Genomic DNA, 24,854 nt, shown 5'->3' on the forward strand with positions numbered 1-24,854 from the left:
TCTTTAGTACCCACACCAATGGAAGGCATTTCTTAAAGAAATATTAAGTTTTCTTTATTAAGTGTCCATTTAAAAATATATGTCGTATTGTTGAACAAGGATCTGAAGAATGCCATCTCATAAATTTTCAATGCTCTTTACTCCATATACTAGGCAGATAAATATTTTAATACATAAAGTTTATAATAATCAAACTATATAACCATCATCCTACTTTTAAGATATCCAGTTTATTTAATATGTTTATATTTTTATCGGGGAAGAGAACAATTCAATTCACAACTTGTCTAACCATGAACACTTGTAAAAAAAAAACCCACCAAACGCTGCCCACAAAGTTTATAACCAGGAATATGCTACGTTTAAGATAAGAAATTTCTTGAGTTTCTGAAGTAGTATTTTCCTATTTTGATTTGGTCTGAACAGGATGATACAACGGATACAGGAAAAATGGAACATATTAATAATACAAAAGTTAAATATAAAACCTGTAAAGATTAGCTGCATATTACTTTTACATGTACCATACTATCGGAAATGTGCACATATACAGAACATTGAAACTATTAAACGAAATACATACGGAAACAGGATAGTTTGTGATTTTTTCATACTCAAACGTATCACATTTTTGAATGCTTTTAAACATCTTTTATCTTTTTATATTAATGAACTCCATTACATAAATTTGTTTTATTTCCTTCAAATAAGTAAAATACCTCGGTTATAATAAATTATATTCTCGTAAATGTATTTACCACTACAACAATACAGAAAAAATATTTTTATTGAATAGTAGAATAATGTTATATACATGCATATTGAATAAGCTACCATTCTGTTATTAGTCGGGTTAAAAATTAATAAATACATGAAATCTTTAAGCATTTGATGACCTGACGATTAAACCGTCCTCATTGGCAGCATAAGCACGCCTCTTCTGCACGATAACACAAACAAGGACTATTTTCAGTATCCTTCAGGCAATTTGAATTAATAGCACAAACAATGTTCAGACGGCACAAAATTTTTCCGTTTTTGAACAGTACGTAATATAAGAAACCTTTTTGTTCAAAAGCAAATTATGCTCACAAATTGAATGTCAACGCTTCTAAACTCTTTTTTTTCTTGTTATATTATTAATATGTATTCCTTTTTAGCACTGTTTCATTTAAGCTATTTTAAGAGCTCGCGGTATGAATATCAACGCTTCTGAACGTGTTTAATTTTCACAGTTTTCCTGTTAGATCCTACTTTATTCTCTGCGTCACAATGGTAACTGGCAAAGGTGTAATCAGCATCCAACTGAAAGTCCAGTGTAACAGAAATCCCTATTTTGATCTGTAACGGCTCTGTTTTCAATTCGTACAAGAAATTATCAGTATTACTGGATTTTTCAATTGTACCGTTAACATGGTGGTATGTTCCTATTGTTATGTTATCCCTGGACCACGTCACATTGGGTGGAGGGACGGCATATACCGAACAGGACAGGACCACTCTGTCTTGTTTTCTCCCCAGAATGGAACCGCCATTTGAGATGTCATTTCCGTTAATTTTATTATGGACAAAGACGTCAGGAAAAACTAACAAAAATGTGTTTAACACATGAAATATTCTTTTAGCAAAAAATGCAAAATTACACAACAAAAGGCTAAGCAGCAACAAAAGAATAATAGAGTCAGACTCAATGTTTGAGTAGAGCACAAAAAATTAATATAAGTAAAGACAATTGTTAAAATTTATCTTGCTAGAGTAATTATTCAAAATGTAAAATCTTTCACTCACAGTCAACCCTGAGTGTGATGTTTTTCGCCACGGGTTTCTTCATTCTATAACTGTTTATTGCCTGACACTGATATATAGTATTACAGTTTCGGGATATGTTACGTATACCAAGCATGTTCCCACTGATTCCTATATCTATTTTACAAAATAAAGTGTTACCAACTGAAACAAATATTTCAAATTTACGTAAACATCATATAAACTCATAATAGTAACTAATTGGTGTTATTTTATGAAGAAGAAATTAAAAAAATTATATATTTGGCTTACATTCAAGTTTTTCCCCAGACCCTGTTTGCTGGTATGCATACCAGGTAACTGTAGGTTATGGAAACCGGTTGCATTGCACCAGAGACGAACTGTTTCGCCTTCCATGCTGGTTATTTTAGAAATGTCTGTCGGAATTGATGCCGACTCTTTTTTCATGAAATTAAAACGAATCTGATTAAAGTTCACGTAAGGATAATTTTTTAAAATAAGGATCTATAAAAAAGATACAAAATATTTTTTTTAATAAATAAAGATACCCTGAGGATACAAGATATTTTTCAAAATAAAATGAAGACCTCTAAGGCACTAATCTTGTGTCGTGATGCATCGATAAAGATCAAAGAAATAATCACAATAACACCTACCTTTAGCTTTCAGAAAATAGCTTCTAAATGTTTTCTCCCCAGCTGTGCATAAATAATTTCCTTCATCCTTCTTTGACATTTTCGTCATCTTTAAATTATATTCCAGCGATCTCGAAGAATCAATTGATATTCTGTCTTCGTCTTTACGAACCCTTTTACCATAGGTTATCGGAGTGTCATCTTGTTTCTAAGAGGTCTAAATCAGAAAAAGTAAAGCTTTGACAAATTTGAAAAAATAAAAATCGTGTCAAATGCCCATTGCATCATTAAGACTGACCGCTTTAAAAACATTACAAGAATTCTTAAAAAATAATTTTCATCAAACAACTGTGAAGAAATTTATATGCTCTTTTAATTATTCTTTAGGCAGAGCAGTATTACATCCTATTTTGGGTGAAAAATCCTGGTTGATCACAAAGTTCAAGGTTGTCGGAATAGCAAAACAGCGTGATCTGAGACAGAAATGTTTTACTAAATTTTATTAAAATTGAATAAACAATGCAAAATAAGATAAAATTAATTTTAATAAAACGACAATATTATCAATTCATTTCAAATACTGACGTCTTATAAAGGGGCATTGTTACAATGCACTTTGAAAAATTCAAATCTGATAGGAACTAAAAAAAATATTGTGTGTTTAGAGTAACCCGACCTAACCTACAAACATGCCCAGATCCTACCATTTTTAGAAGTCTGTTTTTATCCAATTGTGATTTTCATATTAATATCTACTAAAAACCCGTTTAAATAATATATGACACAAACAAACACCATTATCATGCCCTAGTGCAAAATATACCATGAAATTAAAAAAATCCTTTTCTACCTAATTTTTTCACAAGTATTACCCTAAACACACAAACTGTTTTTTAGGCCTATACAGTTTCTTAAAATTTAGTTCGGCTCGAGGGAACATTAATAAATATCACATAAAAATTAACAGTTCAAGAGTTTATTGAGATCTGTATATTAAAATATCACATGGATCCCACTTACTAACCGCCATCCAAAAAATTTTTGTTTTGTATATGTAAACACAGGATATGTTATTTTTTGTTGTTTACATTTAAATGTTAAAAAGAAAATTCAAGGTTCAGACCTAAAATGAATGTGACAAACATCAAGAACTGATTATTCATGTTTAAAACGAATTAGCAGAGAGACAAATCTTGAAAACTTGAAAAGACTTTAACCGGTTTAATAAAGCAATGTTAACAAAAACATGACACGAGCCTTGTTTATATAACAAAGAACTGTACGCTCTTTATCTTGCTTAAAACTTTACGAATGACAAGCACATGTTAGTCATCATCAAAATGCATAACTAAAACATTCATCGTAAACAATAAAATTGAAAAATAGAATTTGACCCAAATCGTGACCATGATCTTTTAAAATCGAACGGTGCATACAACTTTTTATTTTATTTTAAAAACGCTGATCTTGATGACAATGTAGTAATCTCTTCAATTCAATTGTTCTTGTTCTTCTTGTAAAGTAAAGCATAAGATGCAATCAAAACTTGGTGACTGAACACACCCATATTTTATCTTATTATCAGGATCGGTTTAATTTCTAAAAATTAGCAATATTTGTTAGAATTTCGCAATTTGATGTTACTTCTTTTTAAGATGGTATGTTACACTTCCATGTTGTAACGTATTGTTTATAGAAATAACAATAAAAACCAAGTGTGATTATATAAGTAGTTTCATTTCCAATATTGTCACCTAACAGCATAGCGCAGTGGGTTGAGTGTTTACTACGAATCTGTAGGCCATGAGTTCGATTTACACTGGTGTTTTACAATTTTTACCTCTCCAAATATTTTTAAAAGCTATATTTTGGTTAAATATTTTAAAACTTGAAAATTCTTAACCGTTAAGTGTAACGTTTCTGAGTTGTATATGGGATTCGGCTGCTCTGCCTGAACAAATCTGAACAAATCAAAGAGTGAATTAAATAATCTATTTCTTTAATCAATATCAATCAATACAGTCAAATAAATTGTAAAACAAGTATTCCTTTTAAAGGAATGATCGGCAATAATGATATATGGATAGCTAGAAGCAATCAACTTGATCAGTTTGATGTAAAATAATTAAAAAAGTACTGTATTTTTACAAAATATAGAATATTTTGAATCTGTACACCATAATTTCATCATTATAAACCGTCAACAAATTTAATTTTGAAATAAATTTGGGGAAAGCCGTTCGTAAACTCCTTGTTTAGTTTTATATTTTTAACGTAATTATTAAATGTTAATGTATTTTCTTCTTCAGAATACTGAATAGGGCTCTTCTAACAGCATTTACACGTATACAAAGAGAGAGTTGTATTAAAATAATTTAATGCGACTGAAAAACATTGAATGCCATAATAACTTGCTATTGAGGTCGCATTATAACGTAACCTTGTTTATAAATCAAGCCGTCTTCCTAGCTACTATTATGCAACATCAATAGATCGAGATCAGTTCATGGAGCATCTTCTTATGATCGAGGTCAGTTCATCGAGGTCAACTGCATTTTAATACTGAATGAATCTTTCGATCGAAATTCTTACGCATGAGACAAAATGTGCATTCTTAAATTAACAGGTCAAACTGTATTTAATGTATGTTTGCATCTCTTAAGGTAAATGAATTGAAATAAAACTGAGTAAAATGTTATATAGCTTCACGTTTTTTTAAGAAGTACTTATGCAAGCTGATTGTGTGCGCACGTTGAAGCATTTGCCGGATGCCTCATATGGACACAACAGTGATCCGCCGAAGCCGATCACAAAAAAATACATGTATAATGTCCGTATATTCACTGTGAAAGGTACATGTACTGAAATAAATTTATTCTTTTTTTTTTTACAGGAAAACCGTTCGTCAAAAGTCACGCCGATGACAGTGAACGAGAAATCACGCTTCTGAAATTCAGTATCAGTCCGGAAGACATAACAACAGGGTCGGTGATGCCCGACCTTTTACCTCCCGGCGGGATGACCTCAGAGAGGCAACGTTACCTGTTCCGTGTTGTTCGCCCTTTCGTACGAGATCCTTTTAAGGACTCTACCTGTCCAGAGGCTGAAGAGTGATGAAGATGATGATAAAATGAACGGATTTAAATGAAAACATAAAGTATTGTTAGGATTCATTTAATGACATTGAAAGTGTATTTATTTTCGTTTTCCAACACGTTTGTATTTGTTTTATTGAATACTAACATTTTAAACATTTGAAAATGTCAATTAGTTAGTGAAATATATTTCTTCAAGACAAGAAATGCCGTTGTTTTATTTTTGATGACGTTCTAATGACATTGATATTCTATGACGTTATGCAACGTTTTTATGACGTTATTTTGCATTAGTTAGCATTTCAAATGCATTTTATCTAGTCTTAAATTTAGTATTTGATTAAATATTTGGCATCAAAATACTCAGAAAGACTTGCATATTAATAAACAAGCAAAAATCCATTTTCCAAAATTTTGTCACGAAGGTCCCTTTTCGCTTGACGCAACTCATATGTATGTTGGGTGCAAGATTAACTTTATTAAGTAAAGCGAAATCGCTCTAGAGACTCACTATGCTAATATCATCCACTGTGCAGTATAATGCATAGGTCAAATCTTCTCCCAGATCGTATGCCAATAATTCTAAAAAGTTATTTTTAAAAAGTCTCAATGTAATGCACCCAAAACACACACAATCTAATTCGTTATAGTGTCACTTGTATTTAGTTATTCAGAAAATTTGGAGAAACTCTTTTTCTATATTTCCTTTCACCTTTCCTGGTAGGGAACTGTATCATTGTTTGCTTTTACCCAATGCTTTGTGATAAGATTCTAGAGAATAATTTCTAAGGGAGGGGCATCTATTCACCAAGCACCTTAAATCATTATTTATAAATTCCATTTTTATTATATGTGCATAGTTCTTAACAATAAGCGTGGCAATATGTTTTCAAAATGATGATTGAAATCTTTGACATAACGGTTCATTTTTTTTGTTCTTCATCTTATGCTGATCAAGGAATTGTCGTTATACGTCATTTAATGATGGTACATTGATATTATATGATGGCATTTTACCATTATATGGTATACGTTGACATTATATCCTAGTTGTTTATTATATGATAATATTTTGATATCATATACTGATTACATGTATTGTTTAATCGATATATCCTCAAAGTAAGATAGGGACTTTTTTAAACCTTGTACCCTTCTTGCAAAAAGATTGTATTGTAACAGTATGGCAGAGTTACTGATTTCGGGTTAAATTTATTAATATGCAACAATTTAGAATATTTTCTTTTTTACAGATGATATTAATTTTATTACAAAAATAGGATTATCCATAGCTTTATTGGGATTTTCGGGACTTTCTTGAAATGAGCAGAACCTTTTAGAAAACTTTGCTATGACTACTAAGTAATATGGACCTAAAAAAAGATTTAAAGGGTCATAACATATAACTACCAATGTATCAGTATAAAAATGGAGGAGGTTCTTAATTTTTATAGAAAAAGGATTAGTACTTGTAAAATTGTAATCGGTTTCTGGAACGCAGTTCATTATTCGTGCGTTTTAAAAATCATTTCTTTTTTGTTCATAAAATTTGTACTAGAGCACACATATGCATTTAATCAATAGGTAATCAGTGATTTGTAGATTAGTACATGAAGCTAGGGACAATATCATGTGTTTTTATTATAACTTCAAGGATCTTACGAAAAAGCAAGTCCTGCTGAAGGACAAAAACCCATTAATGCAAAGCATAATTATGAAAATAATGAAATATTTGGAAAATATCTTGGGAAGACAATTCTGACTTCTATAAGAGATTAACACATCCATCAGTCCATATCTGTTTATTTACGACATTGTTACACTTAAATACACTGCCTTCACCATTCGGTTTTGGAATACCGATTAATGATTTACATCTTCAGTGAGATCAGTAAAGTTATTTTTTAATGCCAGTGTCTTGATTTTATAACTTATCAAATTAGTTGTCAATTAGATAATGTATCAATGCAGGGGTAAAGATGTTTCAGGAAGACAACATTTTCTTGTCAAACACAGGAAAATGCGTATTAAAGAAAAAGGTGTAACATGTTTACAACTTTATGCGCTTTTGTCGACGTTTGTATGTATAAACGTTCGGGAAATGCCGTTATTACCGATATTCCATTGCATAAAACTCTATAACACCACATTTCCGGTTTTATACCTCTAGTAAGATTCAGTTCCTTGTTCCTTGTTTCAGAGAAGAACTATTCGGCAATACAATTATATTGCTTTTTCAAATATTGTACATATTTTACAAAAATATTCCTCAGCCCGAGCTCACATTTATAGTTTTTATAACATATTTAGTTTATGTCAAGCAAAATAATGAAATATCATCAGCTTTTCAGCATATTAGGACAAAGCATCGGTTTAAGTACAAGCATATAATATCAAAGTGATACGAAATAAGAAAAAACCTAAGTTTCGAAGTGTAATCATTTAACATAAGGTAAGTAAATAATCTATCAACACAAAACGCACTACTGCATATGAAGAAAAAGTATCATCGTGTAATAAAGAAGTATGTGTAAGCATGTAATGACGTAACATCGACATTCAGATAACAATTCTAAATATAGATCACAGAGGTTTCAGCATTTAAAGACAAAGTTTGCGCAAATTATGAAGTAATCATATGCATGACGTATCATGAAATTCATATAAATTTTACTCGTAAAGTTGTTGAGACGTTTCATAGCCTGGCATTACAAGGGTTTAGTTCATAAGCATTTCATTAATATCTTACTTCAGTTTACCAACAATGTTTTGAAAAGTATCATCATTAAACAAATTAGTACATGAAATCAACGTACCTTGCTCTGCATCGATGACACTGAATAGAGCTAATATACAAAACGATGCGTACATATTCAAAGTAATCTACAGACTTCCATTGACCTCTGCTTTAGTTTTCCGTGTTTTGCTCGTAAATAATGATCTATACATGTATATCATAATTTCGTACCTCGCTGTGCCTTACACGGTAATAGTTCCTCGTTTAGAAATATTGTTTATATTCATCGTATAATCAATATGCACTGCTTTCATGCGATGCTTTCAAGCGAACTTTGAAACGTGTGTGATCAAATACTTGTCTGCTGCAGTCAAGTTCGAGGTGCAAATCCTAAAGAAAACATTAGCGTGTATACTTTCTGTTGAAAATCCTTTTGTTTCTTTAAATTCTTGTAAGTATAATTGCAACCATTAGATGATGTGAAATGATGTATAATTCTGTAGCTATAGTTGTTGGATTGTCCAGAATTTCGTCCTTTGAACATTATTCCATTGAGGGTTAGTTGTTTTTTAATATAATAAGATTCTGATTTATTTTAAATATTTTTGACACCTTAAAGATAAAATCTTTTGTGTTCCTGTATACGTGTGCATTCATGTCTTAGAAGTTCTGTTGTTACATATGAACTGCATATGAACTCTATGAATATGCCTCACTTTATGTAGAAAATCTGTATCAACCTTTCACAATATTTTAAAAATGATTGTTAATTTATGACACTATGTTATATTATTTTATTTGTATTTATCATGCAGTGATATAACGACAAAAAGTTTTAATTATTGTTTATACTGTCATTATAAATTTTTGGTAACAAACAGATTTAAATCTTTTAATGGTCAACAAGCACGATAAACGCCAGTCAGCTTGTGTCTTAAATCTGACATTATTTCATAAATACGTATTGTTTCCCTTTTATCTCCGACTACCGCCGTATGAGTTGTCTATTCTATTGTTCTGCTCATCGCTACACCCTCCTCCCCTATGTAAGGCCAAGAACACTATTCATTATTCACTGCATTAAGGTATTTCTTACATTCGAACACGTTACCTTGGACGAAAAGACGTGTAGAAACGCGTTCTTAACAAAAGTAATATGACAACCACTGCACTGGCAAGGAATAACCAATGAACGACGAAACAATACAGACTGAAATCCAAATTCCTTGATATTAATTGTAGACTGTTTCCTCCTGCCTGTTTTAACAACGCACATGCGCAAACCACACACTGTGGCAGCTATGTCAATGATCTCATTGATCCTCAAGTCAATGATAATTTAGATGAATAGTATTGCAAAATAATGTACATGGAATTATATCAATACATAGTGCAAAACATTGTTCAGACGGCTCAAATTTTTTTCCTTATTGAACAGTAAACCATTAAGCAACCGTTTTGTTCAAAAGCAAAATATGATCATAAATTTAATTTCAATTCTTTTTCACATTTTTTGCTTTATTATTAAATAAGTACTCTTTTTTGAACAGTGTTTCATTAAAGTCATGTTCAAGAAATGACAGTGCTAATATCAACGCTTCTGTACATGTTTAATTTTCACAGTTTTCCTGTTAGATCCTACTTCATTCTCTGCGTCACAATGGTAACTGGCAAAGGTGTAATCAGCATCCAACGTAAAGTCCAGCGTAACAGAAATCCCTATTTTGATTCGTAACGCCTCCGTTTTCAATTCATACAAGAAATTATCAGTATTACTGGATTTTTCAAGTGTATCGTTAACATGGTGGTATGTTCCTATTGTTATGTTATCCCTGGACCACGTCACATTGGGTGGAGGGACGGCATATACCGAACAGGACAGGACCACTCTGTCTTGTTTTCTCCCCAGAATGGAACCGCTATGTGAGATTTCTTTATCGTTTAATTCGATATCCACAAAGACGCCAGGAATAACTAATAAAACATGTTTAACAAATAGAATAATTTTATGGTTTCCACAATAAAAAAAACTACATTATAAAAGGCTAACGACCAAAAATAATAAAGTCTGACTTAAATTGTTAAGCTAAGACACACATTAAATATAAGTAGAAAGAATCGTTGAACTTTTACATTTTAGTTTCATTATTCAACGTGTAAATGATTTTACTTACAATCAACTTTGAGTGTGATGTTCTTCGCCACGGGTTTCTTCATTCTGTAACTGTTGATTGCCTGACACTGATATATAGTGTTACAGTTTTGGGATACATTACGTATACCAAGCATGTTTCCACTGATTCCTATACCTGTTATGCAAACAAAATTTAAAAACTTCTATCCTTATAAATTAAGACATTTCGCCTATAAACTTTAAAAAATGCCTGCACCACAGTAACTGCTTACAGCTTTGGCATTTCAACATGCGTGGTATTATGTCCGTAAGCTATGATTAAATTTTACCTGATAAGTAGTTATTCTTAAATTAATTAAAAACCTACATTAATTTTCAATAAACCAGCCCAAAATAGCAAAAATGAGAGTAAGGTGGTGGATACGCTTTAGCGGTTCCAAGTCAGTGGGAGTTTGAATCAAAAAATATCTTTGCAATGTAATCATATTAAATGATTACGTAGAAAGTGAATATAATTACTGGGAACTTATCGAGAGTATAAATAGAAGTTATGATTAACAAAATGTTGAATAAATAAGATGAGCCAATTCGTTTCTTGAATATGCGATTTTTTATTTTTGATGTATAGACCTACATTCGCAGTACTTAATTGGAGAAGATTTGACAAACGTTAAATAATAAAATAGGACAATTCGTTTCTTGAGTGCGCGATTTTTAGATGTACAGAACGCTTTCAAAGCACGACCTCTAGTGAGAGAACAGGATAGAACTTTCAAGTATGGGATAACCAAAATCGCAGGTTGACTAATTAATGTCATTACGAAAAGTGTAGGACGAGTTCATCATGCATCGCGGGCAGACACATTTTATCGGATATTTTCGGCTAATACAAAAAGTTAACAGAAAAAATGAAAAATTTAGATGCAATTTTAGTTTTGATAAAAAGAATATTCCAGAGCGGTTTGCCCAGGAACGCGGTTTGACTAATCAACGTCATGGCGAATTAACCATTGGGCCGATAAATTGGATCTGACAAATTTGGTTTAATATGCATAAATTAGCGGGTTTTTTTTAAATTTCATACATTCTTTTTACCACAACATTTGGAAGAAAACCTTATACATTAATCGTTAAACAAAGAACAGATTGTGTATTGCGTCTACATGAATAAATAATTTATTGATGTACGCAAATAACGGGGAAATTAAATTGGGGGGTAACCCCCTCCCAAACATTTTTTTGTCCAGTGTGATATTTAAATTAGTTTTTGGAGCAGTAGTAAAAATATCATTAGGGTCTTCCGTTTCCAACGGAAGACCCTCTTGTTATTCTACGGCTTCTTTTTATTATTATTTTATATTTTTCCTCTGACATTTTTCGAGAGCTATAATTAGGTCTTCCGTTTCCAACGGAAGACCTTATTGTTTTCGTTCTGTTTCTTTTTCTTCGCTATTTTTCTTTTTCTTTCCAACACATTTTGTGCACGCGATTTCTCAGAAACGGCTCAACCGATTTTCATTAAACTTTCAGATATGATAGATACTGATCTAAACTTTATACGTAATTTTTTATTTTGATGAGGTCATTTCCGTTTTTGATATATTGACGTTTTAGCGATTTTCAGAGGGTCGGCTTGTCCTGGGATCTTCTCCTTAACGATTGACGATATTGAGTTCAAACTTTCAGGGATTGTAGTCAAAAGATTGTAGATGTGTCTTTAGGCATTCATTTTTATCTGATTCAAAAGGCGCTGAAGCTCGCCTGGTACCGACAATTGAGAGTTTAGAAACGTCGTTATTTTTTTCTGGTTTTCTTTGTTTATCTCTTTTCTGAAAAATATTTTGTTAAAACATATTATGTAAAATGTGTTAAGAATTAAATGACCTTTCATTTGATATCAAGAAAAAGGGGCTGGCCCCTCAAATTAGGGAACCAAGGGACTCTTAAGTCTTTTATCTGTAGCCCTTTACTGAGGGATATTTTCTGAAAGGTTATAGAAGCAAATATGTTTATTTTACAATTATGTATCCAAGCAATGTAATGATTTCATCATAGGTTACGTAATTAGGGGTTTTTAAGGGGCCAAAATCCAAAATTCTGATCACCCATATCTCAGAAAGGAAAAATATTTTGAAATGCAGTGTAGAGGAAAAGATGCCCAAAATGATATACTAAATAAAATGCAATCTTCAAAATTTCGTTAAACGGCCCAAATAAGGCGATAAGGGACCGGCCCCTAAAACATTCTTTCTCAGATATCTCAAGAATGGTAACAACTTTCTAAACACTTGTTGAACAAAATGTCTTTATAATTAAATGACCTTACTTACATCTGATACCAAGAAAAAGGGGCTGGCCCCCAAATGTAGGGACCTAGATGGCTCTAAAGTCTTTTTCCTATAGCTCTTAACCGAGGGATATTTTGTAATAGATTATAAAAGCAAATGTTTATCTTACATTTATGTAGCCTAACAACATAATGATTTTCTAATGTGTTACGTAATTAGGGTTTTTTAGGACTCAAAAGACCAAAACTTTGATCACCTATACCTTAAAAAGAAAAAATATTTTGAAATGCAGTATAAAAAAAAGATGCTCAAAATGATGTTCTTAACAAGCAACCTTAAAAATTTTGTTTAGTGGCCCCGATAAGGAGATAAGGGACCGGCCCCTTAAACGTTTTTCACAGATAACTCAAGAACGGTGACGAATTTCGAAACACTTGTTGAACAAAGCTCTTACACTTAAAACAAAATAGTATCTGGCCCTTAAATTGTAGACCCTCCTTTCCTGTTTTAAATCATTTTAACTGTTAAATAGCAAAATCAAGATCGAACATAAATATCAAGTTCTAAAATCAGACGGAAGACCTCCTCGTTGCTCGCAACGAGATCGTGACTAGTTCAAAAACTATTTGTTCTATTTTCACCAAATTGACAGGACTGATAGAACATAAAACGTGCTTGCGATTATAAAATTTTGAGCTGATGACGTCACTTCCGGTTTGAGATTTTGAAGATTTTGTGAATTTTTAAGGACCATTTTGTCAACGTAACTCCTCCGAAAGTAAAGGGTATATAAACGTGAAACTTTCAGGAATATGTAGATGTATGTCTGTAGATGATCCTCTGTATTTGACATTGTGGAAAATGTGCAAGGCGCCGAAGCTCGCCCGAGGTCGAAAATTAGCACCAAAATGTTTGGCAAAATTTTAACACGTTTTGAAAAATATCTTTTAACCTGTAAATAATTTGTTAAAATATGTAATGCAAAAGTTGTTTAAATTTCCAAGGGCTTTCCTTTGATATCAAGAAAAAGGGGCTGTTCCCTCAATTTAGGGGCCAAGAGGGCTCTAACAGTTTTTTGCAATAACTCTTTACTAAAAAATAATTTGCTAAATATTATAGAAGCAAAAATATTTTTTTAAAGCTATTCATCTATACAGTACCATACCTAAATCATATGTTACGTAATTAGGGGTTTCAAGAGGCCAGAAGTCCAAAACTTTGATCATTTATATCTAGAAAAGGAGAAATATTTTAAAAAGCATTGTAGAACAAAAATGCTTACAATAATGTTCTCAACAATATGCTGCCTAAAACAATTGTTGGTGGCCCCAGTAAGGAGTTTAAGGGTCGGCCCCTAAAACACATTATTTCAGATATCTTTAAAACGGTAAACAATTCGTGAACACTTGTTGAACAAAATGTGTTTTTTATAACGAGACCTTTTATTTGATATCAAGAAAAAAGGGCTGGCCCCTTAAATTAGGGGCCAAGAGGGCTCTAAAGTCTATTTATAATAAATTTGTACTGAAAAATAATTTGTCATATATTATAAAAGCAAAAATATTTTTTGTACAGCTATTTATCTATACAGTACCATATACCTTAATCATATGTTACGTAATTAGGGGTTTCAAGGGGCCGGAAGTCCAACATTTTGATCATTAATATCTAGAAAAGGAGAAATATTTTAAAAAGCATTGTAGAACAAAAGTTGCTCGAATAATGTTCTTAACAATATGATACCCTTGTTGGTGGCCCTGGTAAGGAGTTTAAGGGTCGGCCCCTAAAACGCAGTTGTTCAGATATCTCTAGAACGGTTAACAATTCGTGAACACTTGTTGAACAAAATATGTTTATATTTGCAATGACCTTTCATTTTATATCAAGAAAAAGGGGCTAACCCCTCAAATTAGGGGTCAGGAGGGCTACAAAGTTTTTGAATAATAATTTTTTTGAACGATAATTTGTTATCAATCATAGAAGCAAAAATAAGAGCTTATTAAGCTTAATTTAAATCTGAAATCCATTTTAAAATCAGATGATGCATTACAGAGATATTTGGGTTCAAAAATTGATTCCACAATCTTGGTTAAGAAAATAGTGTTATGTTCAAGGCGAAATTAACTCGTACCTAAAATAATTCGATAATTGTTAAATCATACTTAAACACATTCAGATTTGTTTATTTAAAGTCGTTCTTGAAATCAATAAGGTTTTTATTAATTCGTACTAAGAATCATTCGGATTTTGTTAACTCGTACCAAGAATAATTCGATTTTTTTTCTTTCTGTTTTAGTTACTCATGTTTATTGGTTTAAAAACCTGCTTCTTAGCGGAACTTCTAGCTTTACTTTCGACATTACCGGAAGACCCATTCGTTGCTTTGCAACGAGCTTTGCTCTAGTTAATATAATTTTTTTAAGTTTGACGATATATTGGCGCTTCTGATTGGTTGAAAAATGTCTTTGATGCCTGCATCAATAATGTTTTTGCCGGAACTACTTTTCTCTACTTTTCTGATATACCACTATTTATAGACTGGGAATTTCCAAAATAAACACTGTCAACAAAATGGCAAATGGTGTATGTATAATCGTAAGCAAACAAAATATGCCTTTATGAATATAACGAAATAAAAGTTTAACCTTGCAAACAAAAACTTCAGATTATTTCATTCACTAAATAAAAAATTAAGCGTCTTCTAACAATTTCGTCTGCTTGAGATCAACGATCAACATTTACGGCTAGGCTGGGTGTGCCAATGTCAGGAATAATAATAACTGACATATAGGCATATACACTTTCACAGTAATACTGCTGTTTAAATTTGCTAACGGTGAGTTTTAAATTAACATATGTACATGATCGGTCAATAGAATAAGTATTGTAAACGGTAAAGCAAAGTTAATGAGTAGTGCATCAACTCCTTCAGCGTATTTTCTCACTGGCTATCTAGTTACCTATCATGATAATGACCAGATGCATATTCCAGCAAATAAGGTCTCATTAAAACCAGTTTTACGAACCTTAAAATGATGCACAGTGAATAATATTACAAGCAATCGCATGTATTTTCCTTTCGTTCTCAACTCAGCCGGTTCAGATTTCAATTTTCTACTTGTGTTTAATCCATTAAACTCCTCAACAGCTCTGCATCAGCTAAAGGCGCATCCATTTTGAATATTGTTGTTTTGTATTTATACGCGCCGCTTCGGTTACATTATATACATTTTTGATCAATGACACTTCACGTTTTATGATTTGAAAATGTTAACTTAAATGAATTTAATAATTTTTCTATTGATTGACGTATCAAAGGAAAAATTGACCGGAGACAGGAAAACTTTATTAATGCGCATAGCGAAATTTTGAAAAAGTTTTTCTGTCAATTTTTTCCTTTGATACGTTGACCAATAAAAAATTATTAAATTCATTTCTTAAATAGTAAAATTTGACATAAAGAACAACATTTAGAGATATTACGCACTAACTACCAAATTACTGGATTGAAATAGAGTTTAAAAAGTTTTATTGTTTTTGTTGTTCCAGTCAACATGGCCAGTTGCAACAAAAATAACATGTATGTATCATCCATTTCAGTTTAGATTTTTCAACTCTGATCCTATAAATGTCCACCCAAGTAGTTGTTTTTGGGGTTTAACATATTAATCATTGTATCAAATTAATGTGTAAAGTGTGCTTGCACGGGAAACCATCTTGTGTGTGGTTAAAAAACACAGAAATAATTTCAATTTATGTTAATATTAATTGAAACCGACAGACGTAACTGTTTCTGAAACAAACTTCTATAAAAAAAGAAAAAAGAAGAAGCTTTTATACAAGAATTATACATTCGACTTACTTTCAAGCTTTTCCCCAGACCCTGTTTGCTGGTATGCATACCAGGTGACTGTGGGTTCTGGATACCCGGTGGCATTACACCAAAGATTAACTGTATCGCCTAACATGCTGGATATGGAAGACTTACTGTGTTTCGGAATTGATGCCGACTCTTTTTTTCAATGAAATTAAAAACAAATCAAATTAAAAGTCACGTGAAATTGGATATCCTTTTAAACAAAATAAAGATCCACTTAGACAGTGGTTCTGCATCATGATGAAATTTAAATAAAGAGCACTAATGTGAAACACTATGACACATACCTTTCGCTATCAGGATATGCATTTTGATTTCTTTACTCCCCTCTGTGCATGAATATTTTCCTGCATCGTTCTTCAACAAGCTCTTCTTCAACTTTAGATTATATTCTGGCGGACTCTTATCATCGAGTGAATATTTTTTTTTATCAAAAATATATTCACCGGCAGATATCGGTACATCACTTCGTTTCCATGAGCTCTAAATCATATAATGATACAGCTTCAACGTAGATCCTTTGTTGCCACTCACTCTTGCCATGATTAGTTCTCAGAAAAAGGAGGAGAAGTTTTAAATAAGTAACAACTGTATGGAAAATGGGTTTCATTGAACTAATCTTGTCCTGTGAATGACTTTTATTAAAAAAGGTTTGTACCATGCATTCTGAACCAAATAGTGGGTTTACGATACAAGATTAACTTGATTAAGTTGAAAGAAAATGATCTCAAGACTTACCTTGCTAATATCACCCACTTTGCAGTATAAGGGATATTTTAAATTGTCTCCCAGTTCATATTCTAGTATCACCCTTTCTAAAAGAGTGATTAAAGCAACGATGTAGTACTGACTCTACGATAGAAATATAATCAAATGCATCCTAAACACACACAAACTAACTCGAAATAGTGTAACTCGCTTATAAACTCGTTTATAAAAGTTATGAAACACATTTTTTCTTTATTCCTCTTTCACCACCCCTTGTTAAGGGAAGAGAGCTGAAAAATTTGAATAAAACCTTTAGACAAACCCAACTGCTTCAAGAGTTGGACACACCATCCGGTCTTAGACAATCCTTCTCTACAACATTTTGGTTACCAAAAGATAAAATGACTTTACTATTATGTTCTAGAATTCAAAATAACAATTTAATTCTGCTAAGAGATCTGTAAAGTTATTCCTCTATGTTGGTCTTCTGATTTTATGATTAAATTACTTGTCAATTACAGTGACAGGCAATGCAACGTATAGATATTCATAGGTAAGGATATTTCCTACCCAAACATATGAGAATGGGGAATAAAGAAAATATTGTATTACATTTCATGGATACCACTTAATGCTCTTTTGTCGATGTAGGGGTTTTTACTTTCAGCTACAGGAAACCCTAAAACAACTTATTTCCGATTCCACTGCTGATTTGATCCATTTTTCATTGCTCACAATTTAGCATATTTCTGTTCCTAGTAGTAGAATAGAATGATTTACCCAGTACAGTTGTACACCTTTTTCAAATATTGTACAAAATTCTTTCTGAGCCCGAGGGGATATTTATATTTAGGTTATGTGTAGCAAAAGTTAAATATCAACATATAAAGACAAAGTATCGGATTAAGTAGCACTACATAATTTCAAAGTCATACCAAATTAAAAAAATGCACCAGAATAAAGAGCAAAAGTGTAGATGTAACCAAATATATAGATAAAGTTTATGCATCGGTATACATGTATGTACAACAAGAAGTATCAGCATATAAAAACAAGAGGTCCAAGGGCCACATCGCTCACCTGAGCAACAATTGCCTTAATTCTGATCTAATTAACATTGCAGTATCAACATATCTTGACAACTAAGTACAGTAGAACTTGCTAAAAAAATGAAATTTTTTTTATCCACCTCTTTTTTGGGGTAAATACCAAGCCCCTTTTGTTGTTGTACCTGTAAGAAGATTTTTCTCTATTCCTATATACAACCCCCCCATTTCGTGGCCCCACTTTTCTCTAGGGAATCATAGTTTCATCAAACTTAAATCTGCATAACCTGTGCTTTCACACTAAGTACTGAGTTTTGGACCGAAAACTTTCCCAAAATATTTTTAAAGATTTTCTCTATATATTCCTATGTAAAAATTCAAACCGCCATCACGGCCCCGCCCTACCATTAGGGACTGTGATTTTGCAAACTTGAATTAACACTACTCAAGGATGCCTCTACACAAGTTTAAGCTTTTCTGGCCTAATAGTCTTTAAAAAGAAGATTTTTAAAGATTTTCTCTATATATTTCTATGTAAAAATTCATCCCCCATTGTGGCCTCACCCTACCCCTGGACTATTATTTAAAACAACTTTAATCTATATGATCTGGGGATGCTTCCATTCAAAATTGGGCTTTCCTGGCCTAATATTTTTGAGAAAAAGATTTTTTTAAAAAAATTCTATATATAAAAATGTATCCCCCATTGTGGCCCCGCCCTACCCCCAGGGACCATGATTTGAACAAACTTGAATCTACATTATCAGAGGATCGTTACACGCCAATTTAAGCTTTCTTGGCCAAATAGTTTATAAAAGGTTTTTTTTAAAGATTTTCTTTATATATTCCTGTATAAAATTTATCCCCCAATTGTAGCCCCACCCTACACCCGGGGACCATGATTTGAACAGCCTCTGGCTCAGGTGAGCTATAAAGTTTCATCATATAATAAAGAAGTATTAGAATGTAATCACGACGTATCAGCAGTTCTCAACATAGATCAAAAAGGTATCATCATTTTTAGACAGAAATCTATGAGCCTCCTCTATTGCTACTGGTCAGCTTACATGTGACGTCGATAGTGGATTTGACGGACACCACCTAGCGGCAAAAATTGCAATATTCATTTGGGATTCATATTTCAATATTATTATTGAAATAAATATCTTATTTGCAATTACAATAAATAGAACTATACATATTGCGATAAATAAACATAATTTCCTCTCGAAAATCTTAGTCCATATGTCAAATTCCAAGTAAGTATGAATATGCATGAGTTTAAGAATAGCAATGGTGTGTCATCGTTTAGTGGCTATTTATACTTTTTATACAGCTTCCTGTCCTTGACGTCAAATAATGAGGATTCCTCAAGAACCATCTTGTGTTGACCGAAATATTGAATAATTATGAGATTCAATGGATAAACACGGAGTGGTTCTTAGTCTGTACAGTATATTACTTGCGCATTATCAATTAATCTCCTGGTGAGATATATCTTTCTATGTATAGCTACACTCCCGCCCCCGGCATCGATCCTTCAACAATTTGAACCACCGCAATGTGAACTTGAGTATTCCCCCAATTAAGTACTGACAACCGTGATCGAAGCATGGCACATTTTAGTTTCATTTTACTTGGCATGCATACTAAACCTACTATAAGGATAGTAAAACAAATGAATTAAACATCCAGATTACACCCTTTAACGCAACCCCCCCCCTCCCCCACACATTCAGTGTGTGCATAGGTAGAGTACCCAGGCCACATGCTGTGAAGCTTGATTAATCCTGCATTGTCTGGCCAGCGCTGTCGATTTCAAAGTAAGTTGGGAAGTCAGTGTGTTTTTGCAAGCTGATAAGAGAATTTCGCGTGAAAAAAGTGTAAAAACATTTGACAGAATGTACATATTTTCTTTCAAAAGTGAAGTCCGGGGTATTACAAGATCTACCGCGGTATATTATTTTAAATTAAGCTTTAAAGAGATGTTACAGCGAATTCTCTTCATCTTTGATATTTCCCTTTTGAAACATAGTTAGATAAAAGAATAGAAGTCTTGCATATGCTGAAAGGTTGAATCATTTTACAGCCAAAAAAAAAAGCTCGCAATTGCGTGTTAAATATTTTTCCGAAATTCTAAATTGATATCTCTAAAATGTTGTTTACACCACAAGTAAAATCTGTATGAATTCGTAATATTTTCATCCCTTGCAGAAAGTCACGATGAAATGTTTACAGTTGATGCGCTAAGCTGTTGATCAAAAGGCTGAGCTAGCAATATTTACTTTTTGGACCTCCTGAAATGATTAAATCAACGGTAATTTTGAGCGACATTGGACAAAATGAGTTGTAGCGTCTCTTATATATAAATATATCATATCCATAACCTTTTGAAACGCTTAGAAATATATTTGATCACTCTCTACAATCGAATCGTACATTCTACAAAAGAAAAAGAACAACAAATATGCGAGATTGAGATCATGCATGTATTACCTACATGTAACATAAGGGGTTTTTAAGCATGAACGATTTTTTTCATATGAAAAAGTTTAGTGTTCAAAAGTTTTAATTGATTATATATCATAAATTTTAGTTAATATTGTGAATCACTAGGTACATGTATAGTACTGACTAACAGAATATTTTTTTGTTTGTTATTTGTTTTGCATATTCCATAAAAGAGCATGAATATGTTAGCTACGTAGTTTCTGTCCTGTAGTATTTAGTAATACAAACTCTTAATTGATACTCTAAACCTTCTATACCTTAAAATTTGAAGAAGAAAAAACCACTATTATTTTTGGGAGTTGATTTTTATCAACTCTTCTATGCAGTTACTCTGGCAAACCGGATGTGAAACTGTGTTTTGACCTAACCGCAGACAAAACCTTGATCTCGAAAATAATCGATAAATTCGATGTAATGCATTCTGAAGCATTAAATATTATTATAGTTAAATATTGCTTGGATCCATATAATTTTCCAGAAATATTTACATTACTGATAATAGTTTGATGGAATTTATTCTATCTTGAAATATTACGCAACATGATTCATATGATGTTTTCCTAGAATTCTTAAAATTGTCTGAAAAGCCCGAAAATTCATATTATGAAAATATGCGTAATTCAATTACGGATAAGAAACTACTTGGCATGTGAAATAACATATCATTGATTTAAAGATAAATATCAATCGATGAAATCAACTCCCGTCGGTACTTCAATACTTGGAATTATTAGATTAATCTCCCCCACAATGATGCCTCCGTCTCTCAGTACTTTCAGTACTCTGATTAAACATGGTTCGAACATATCACGAAGCATTATCAATGCATGGGTGTTTTACACATAGGGTCAAAGACGCGATTCATAACTTGGCATAACACGTCCATAAACTCATCATTGATATCGTTCGTTACTTCATTTTATCAACCAAGTTGTTAAATTAATTATCAGCAAACAATGCAAGTACAGTAGTACAGTCAACGTACCTGGCTCTGCATGGATGACACTGGATAGGGCTAAAAAACAAATAGATGCGTACATATTTAAGGTATTCTACAAATGTTCATTGATTCCTGCTTCAGATCTCAGTGTTTGGCTCGTAAATAAGGGTTTATAACATAATCCTGTATCACGTTGTGCCTGACACACAGTATTACTTCCTTGTTTAGATACAGCGTTCATATTTATCGTATGTTAAAAATGTACTGCTTTCAGGAACTTTGAAGAGGTTGCCCATCACATTCAGCCAGATGGTATCACATTGTTTAATATATTGTAAATTTTGTAAATTATACCTTACCATATTTCAAAGTATATATAATAGCAATTTCTGATCGAAATAAGTATTTCCTTTAGCAATAAAGATTTAACAGGTATCTTTTTTCCGGTAAAGAGTGTCATTCACTTCGATGTACATTTGAAAAGTCCTTTTCATATTATATGGATAAATCCCTCAGAAGTGCACATAATGAGTTTGTAGAGTAGTTTGTAGACTGATTATTCACCGGCAAGTGTTAAATGTCAGGTCCAGAGTCAAGTAACAAGTCCAGGGTCCACAAATCACTTGCAAAAAGATTTTCTGTCAAGTTTAGTAATAAGCAACGCACTTTTAAAGGCTGGTACTCAGAGTACCAAACTTAATCGTAAATTACATACTAGTATTTTAGTTGAAATACTTACAAAAGAACTGATTATATAAATATCTGTTGTTTCTTTCTTATTATTTTCAATAGTGTTCATACAGCTATCTATGGTCAGTAAATGAATACGAGACCTGCCTTTGGTTTCCAACGATGGCAAGCTTCAAAAAGAGCTGACTTTCCTTAAATTGGTAATAAAAAATGGTTAGCATTCAAAAGTACATTTGTAGATATTTGGTAAGCTTATTAACTCTAAATTGCATGGTTTATGAAGAATGAGGATGGTATATAGTTGTACTTTATATAAATAAATATCGAACTAAGTATGACAATTATCTAACGTAAGTCTTTATTGAATTTTTCATAAAAACTGAGAAAATTCTATGATAAACTAGTCTTACAGTTACATTATAAATGTTTATTATTGACTATTAATCAAATGTTTCAGCAAATTATATTTTGTATTGAAATTGAAAAATGTTTCGATAAATATTATATAGTTTAAAAAGAATGAGAAAGTCTTGAATTGAAAATTCAATTTGCCAATTGAAAAAGTTGATGATTATTAAAAGAGGTTTAATAGATTTGCGATTTGGACGTAAGCTTTGACATGCAGCTTAGTATTATCCATTTGTCATTTAGGACAAGAAATATTTAGTTCTTTATTTATACTTACTCTACAAAATTCTTAGCTAGAGATAGTTTCATGTAAAACGCACAGCTTTTTTCTGTCTTTCTGGTGTGAACCGTTTGATGTTCACTTGGTACAAACAACACACAAGACGTATTTGCCATTTTCATAAGGTGGGCACGGAAGCGACCCACAGACTGCCTCCACAGGGTAAAACACACGACCATTGTAGTCATGTTGTCTAGCGCCTTATGTTGCATACTCTGGATTGCTATCCATACACAGATATTCTGCTCCAGGGTGGCCGGAGTAGTGAGCGTCTGATGTTAAGAAGCCGTCGAACTAAATGGTCCAGTGGCTAGGACAGAGAGTTTTCCCAGGGATCATCACAGAAGATGATGCATAGACATCGTAGCAAACAGCACTTGGTACATCGTCATTATAAGCTGCTTTTTGTACGAAAATTCATACTTAGACCCGTATATTCGACCAAAATGATATTGGTTTGGCGCACCTGGTAGATCTAAGGGAGCGGAATCAGGGTTATGCGGCATGCACAATATATTAAGTCCATCTCCTTGATCATTGTAGTTTCTTCCTGCCGCAATGCCTAAATTTAAAAGAATGTTTATCGTTATTCATTCAAGAGTGCATGACATGAAAATTATTCTGAATTCATCAAAAAATCTCATATCTTAAGACACAGCATAAAGCATCCATTCAAACAAAATTGGGTTCACAAATTATGACACATTAAGGTATTTTTTTAAAGGACTTTACGTAAGCTTATTTCTGTACGTTTCATTCATATGCACCTCAAGTACTACAAATCATATTGAGAAATACCTAGCTTTAGGTTTATCATTACTATAGGGACGTTTTCCCACTTGATAGGACGACACGTTTCCACTTGAATTGAAAAAGTACTCGGGTTTTTTTCTCTATTAAAACACAAAAAGGTTTTTATCACAATGAGGCAGATACATTGATATAGAGTAGTAGATGCAAATTATTCCGAAAAAATAATCTTCGTTTTGCTCTTGACGGACTACTTTAAATTCACATAACTTACCACTGTACAAAATAGTGGTTCCATTCACCTCCGGACAAGTCGCTCTACCCCAACGAGTATACACAGCTCCTTTTTTAAAAACAAAAATATGAATAAATCGGGGGGGGGGGGGTCTTAGTGTTTACGCTTGTTTCTAATCCAAGTTGTAAATTTCTACAATTAAAAATATCTTCAAACCAAAAATGAAATGGACAGCCTATAAGTTTGGATTAGCACTAATGCGGTGAGCGCTGTTCAAAGAAAATTACCAGATTTATGATGAGATATCATAACGCTGTCCAGTTGACTATTCAGGTCAGTGATTTGTGCATTCATCGCCAGCATTTTCCTATCCATATCTTCCATTCGAGAGAGGAGGGCATTAGGATCAGTCAGCAAAAGTCGTTTTGTTGGAACCTTTTCGGATACACATTCAACCTTCAATAGAAGAGGTAGAAGAAGGAAACTCCAATATAAGATTGACATATCTATGGTACAATAAGTGTACTGACATTCAACTTCCAGAGATTGACCATCTTATCATGTCAAACAATGGGAAACTAGTACATTAAGATAAACGTATTCTATTTACAAATCACGAATAACTAGCATTTGTTCATTATTGTATACTCTGGGGTTAATTAAATTATTGGCATTTGAAATTGCAAGAACTGAAATAATGCAGAATTCACACCAGAAAAAAATGAATTCAGAATATGATGTTCCTTATTTTAT

At 32.4% G+C, this 24,854-nt stretch overlaps 3 protein-coding genes across 5 annotated transcripts in view; 1 reads left to right on the forward strand and 2 right to left on the reverse strand.

The window, feature by feature from the left end:
• LOC117680356 (mucin-2-like) overlaps nt 1–24,854 on the forward strand; it is a 100,190-nt gene that overhangs the window by 61,006 nt on the left and 14,330 nt on the right. The gene's annotated exons all lie outside the window — the stretch shown is intronic.
• LOC105330768 (uncharacterized) overlaps nt 1–24,854 on the reverse strand; it is a 171,858-nt gene that overhangs the window by 29,125 nt on the left and 117,879 nt on the right. The window lies entirely within an intron of this gene.
• LOC105346296 (lachesin) lies at nt 9,751–23,674 on the reverse strand. The gene is made up of 7 exons (XM_066087318.1): nt 23,114–23,674; nt 21,784–22,619; nt 17,272–17,348; nt 16,821–17,016; nt 16,519–16,668; nt 10,409–10,543; nt 9,751–10,208 (listed from the first exon to the last, which is right to left on the reverse strand). Exons 2-7 carry the CDS (start codon nt 21,836–21,838, stop codon nt 9,826–9,828), a joined length of 996 nt encoding a protein of 331 aa, XP_065943390.1. The 5' UTR covers nt 21,839–22,619; nt 23,114–23,674; the 3' UTR covers nt 9,751–9,825.

This window comes from Magallana gigas, chromosome 6, assembly GCF_963853765.1.
Source record: "Magallana gigas chromosome 6, xbMagGiga1.1, whole genome shotgun sequence".
NCBI lineage: Eukaryota > Metazoa > Mollusca > Bivalvia > Ostreida > Ostreidae > Magallana > Magallana gigas.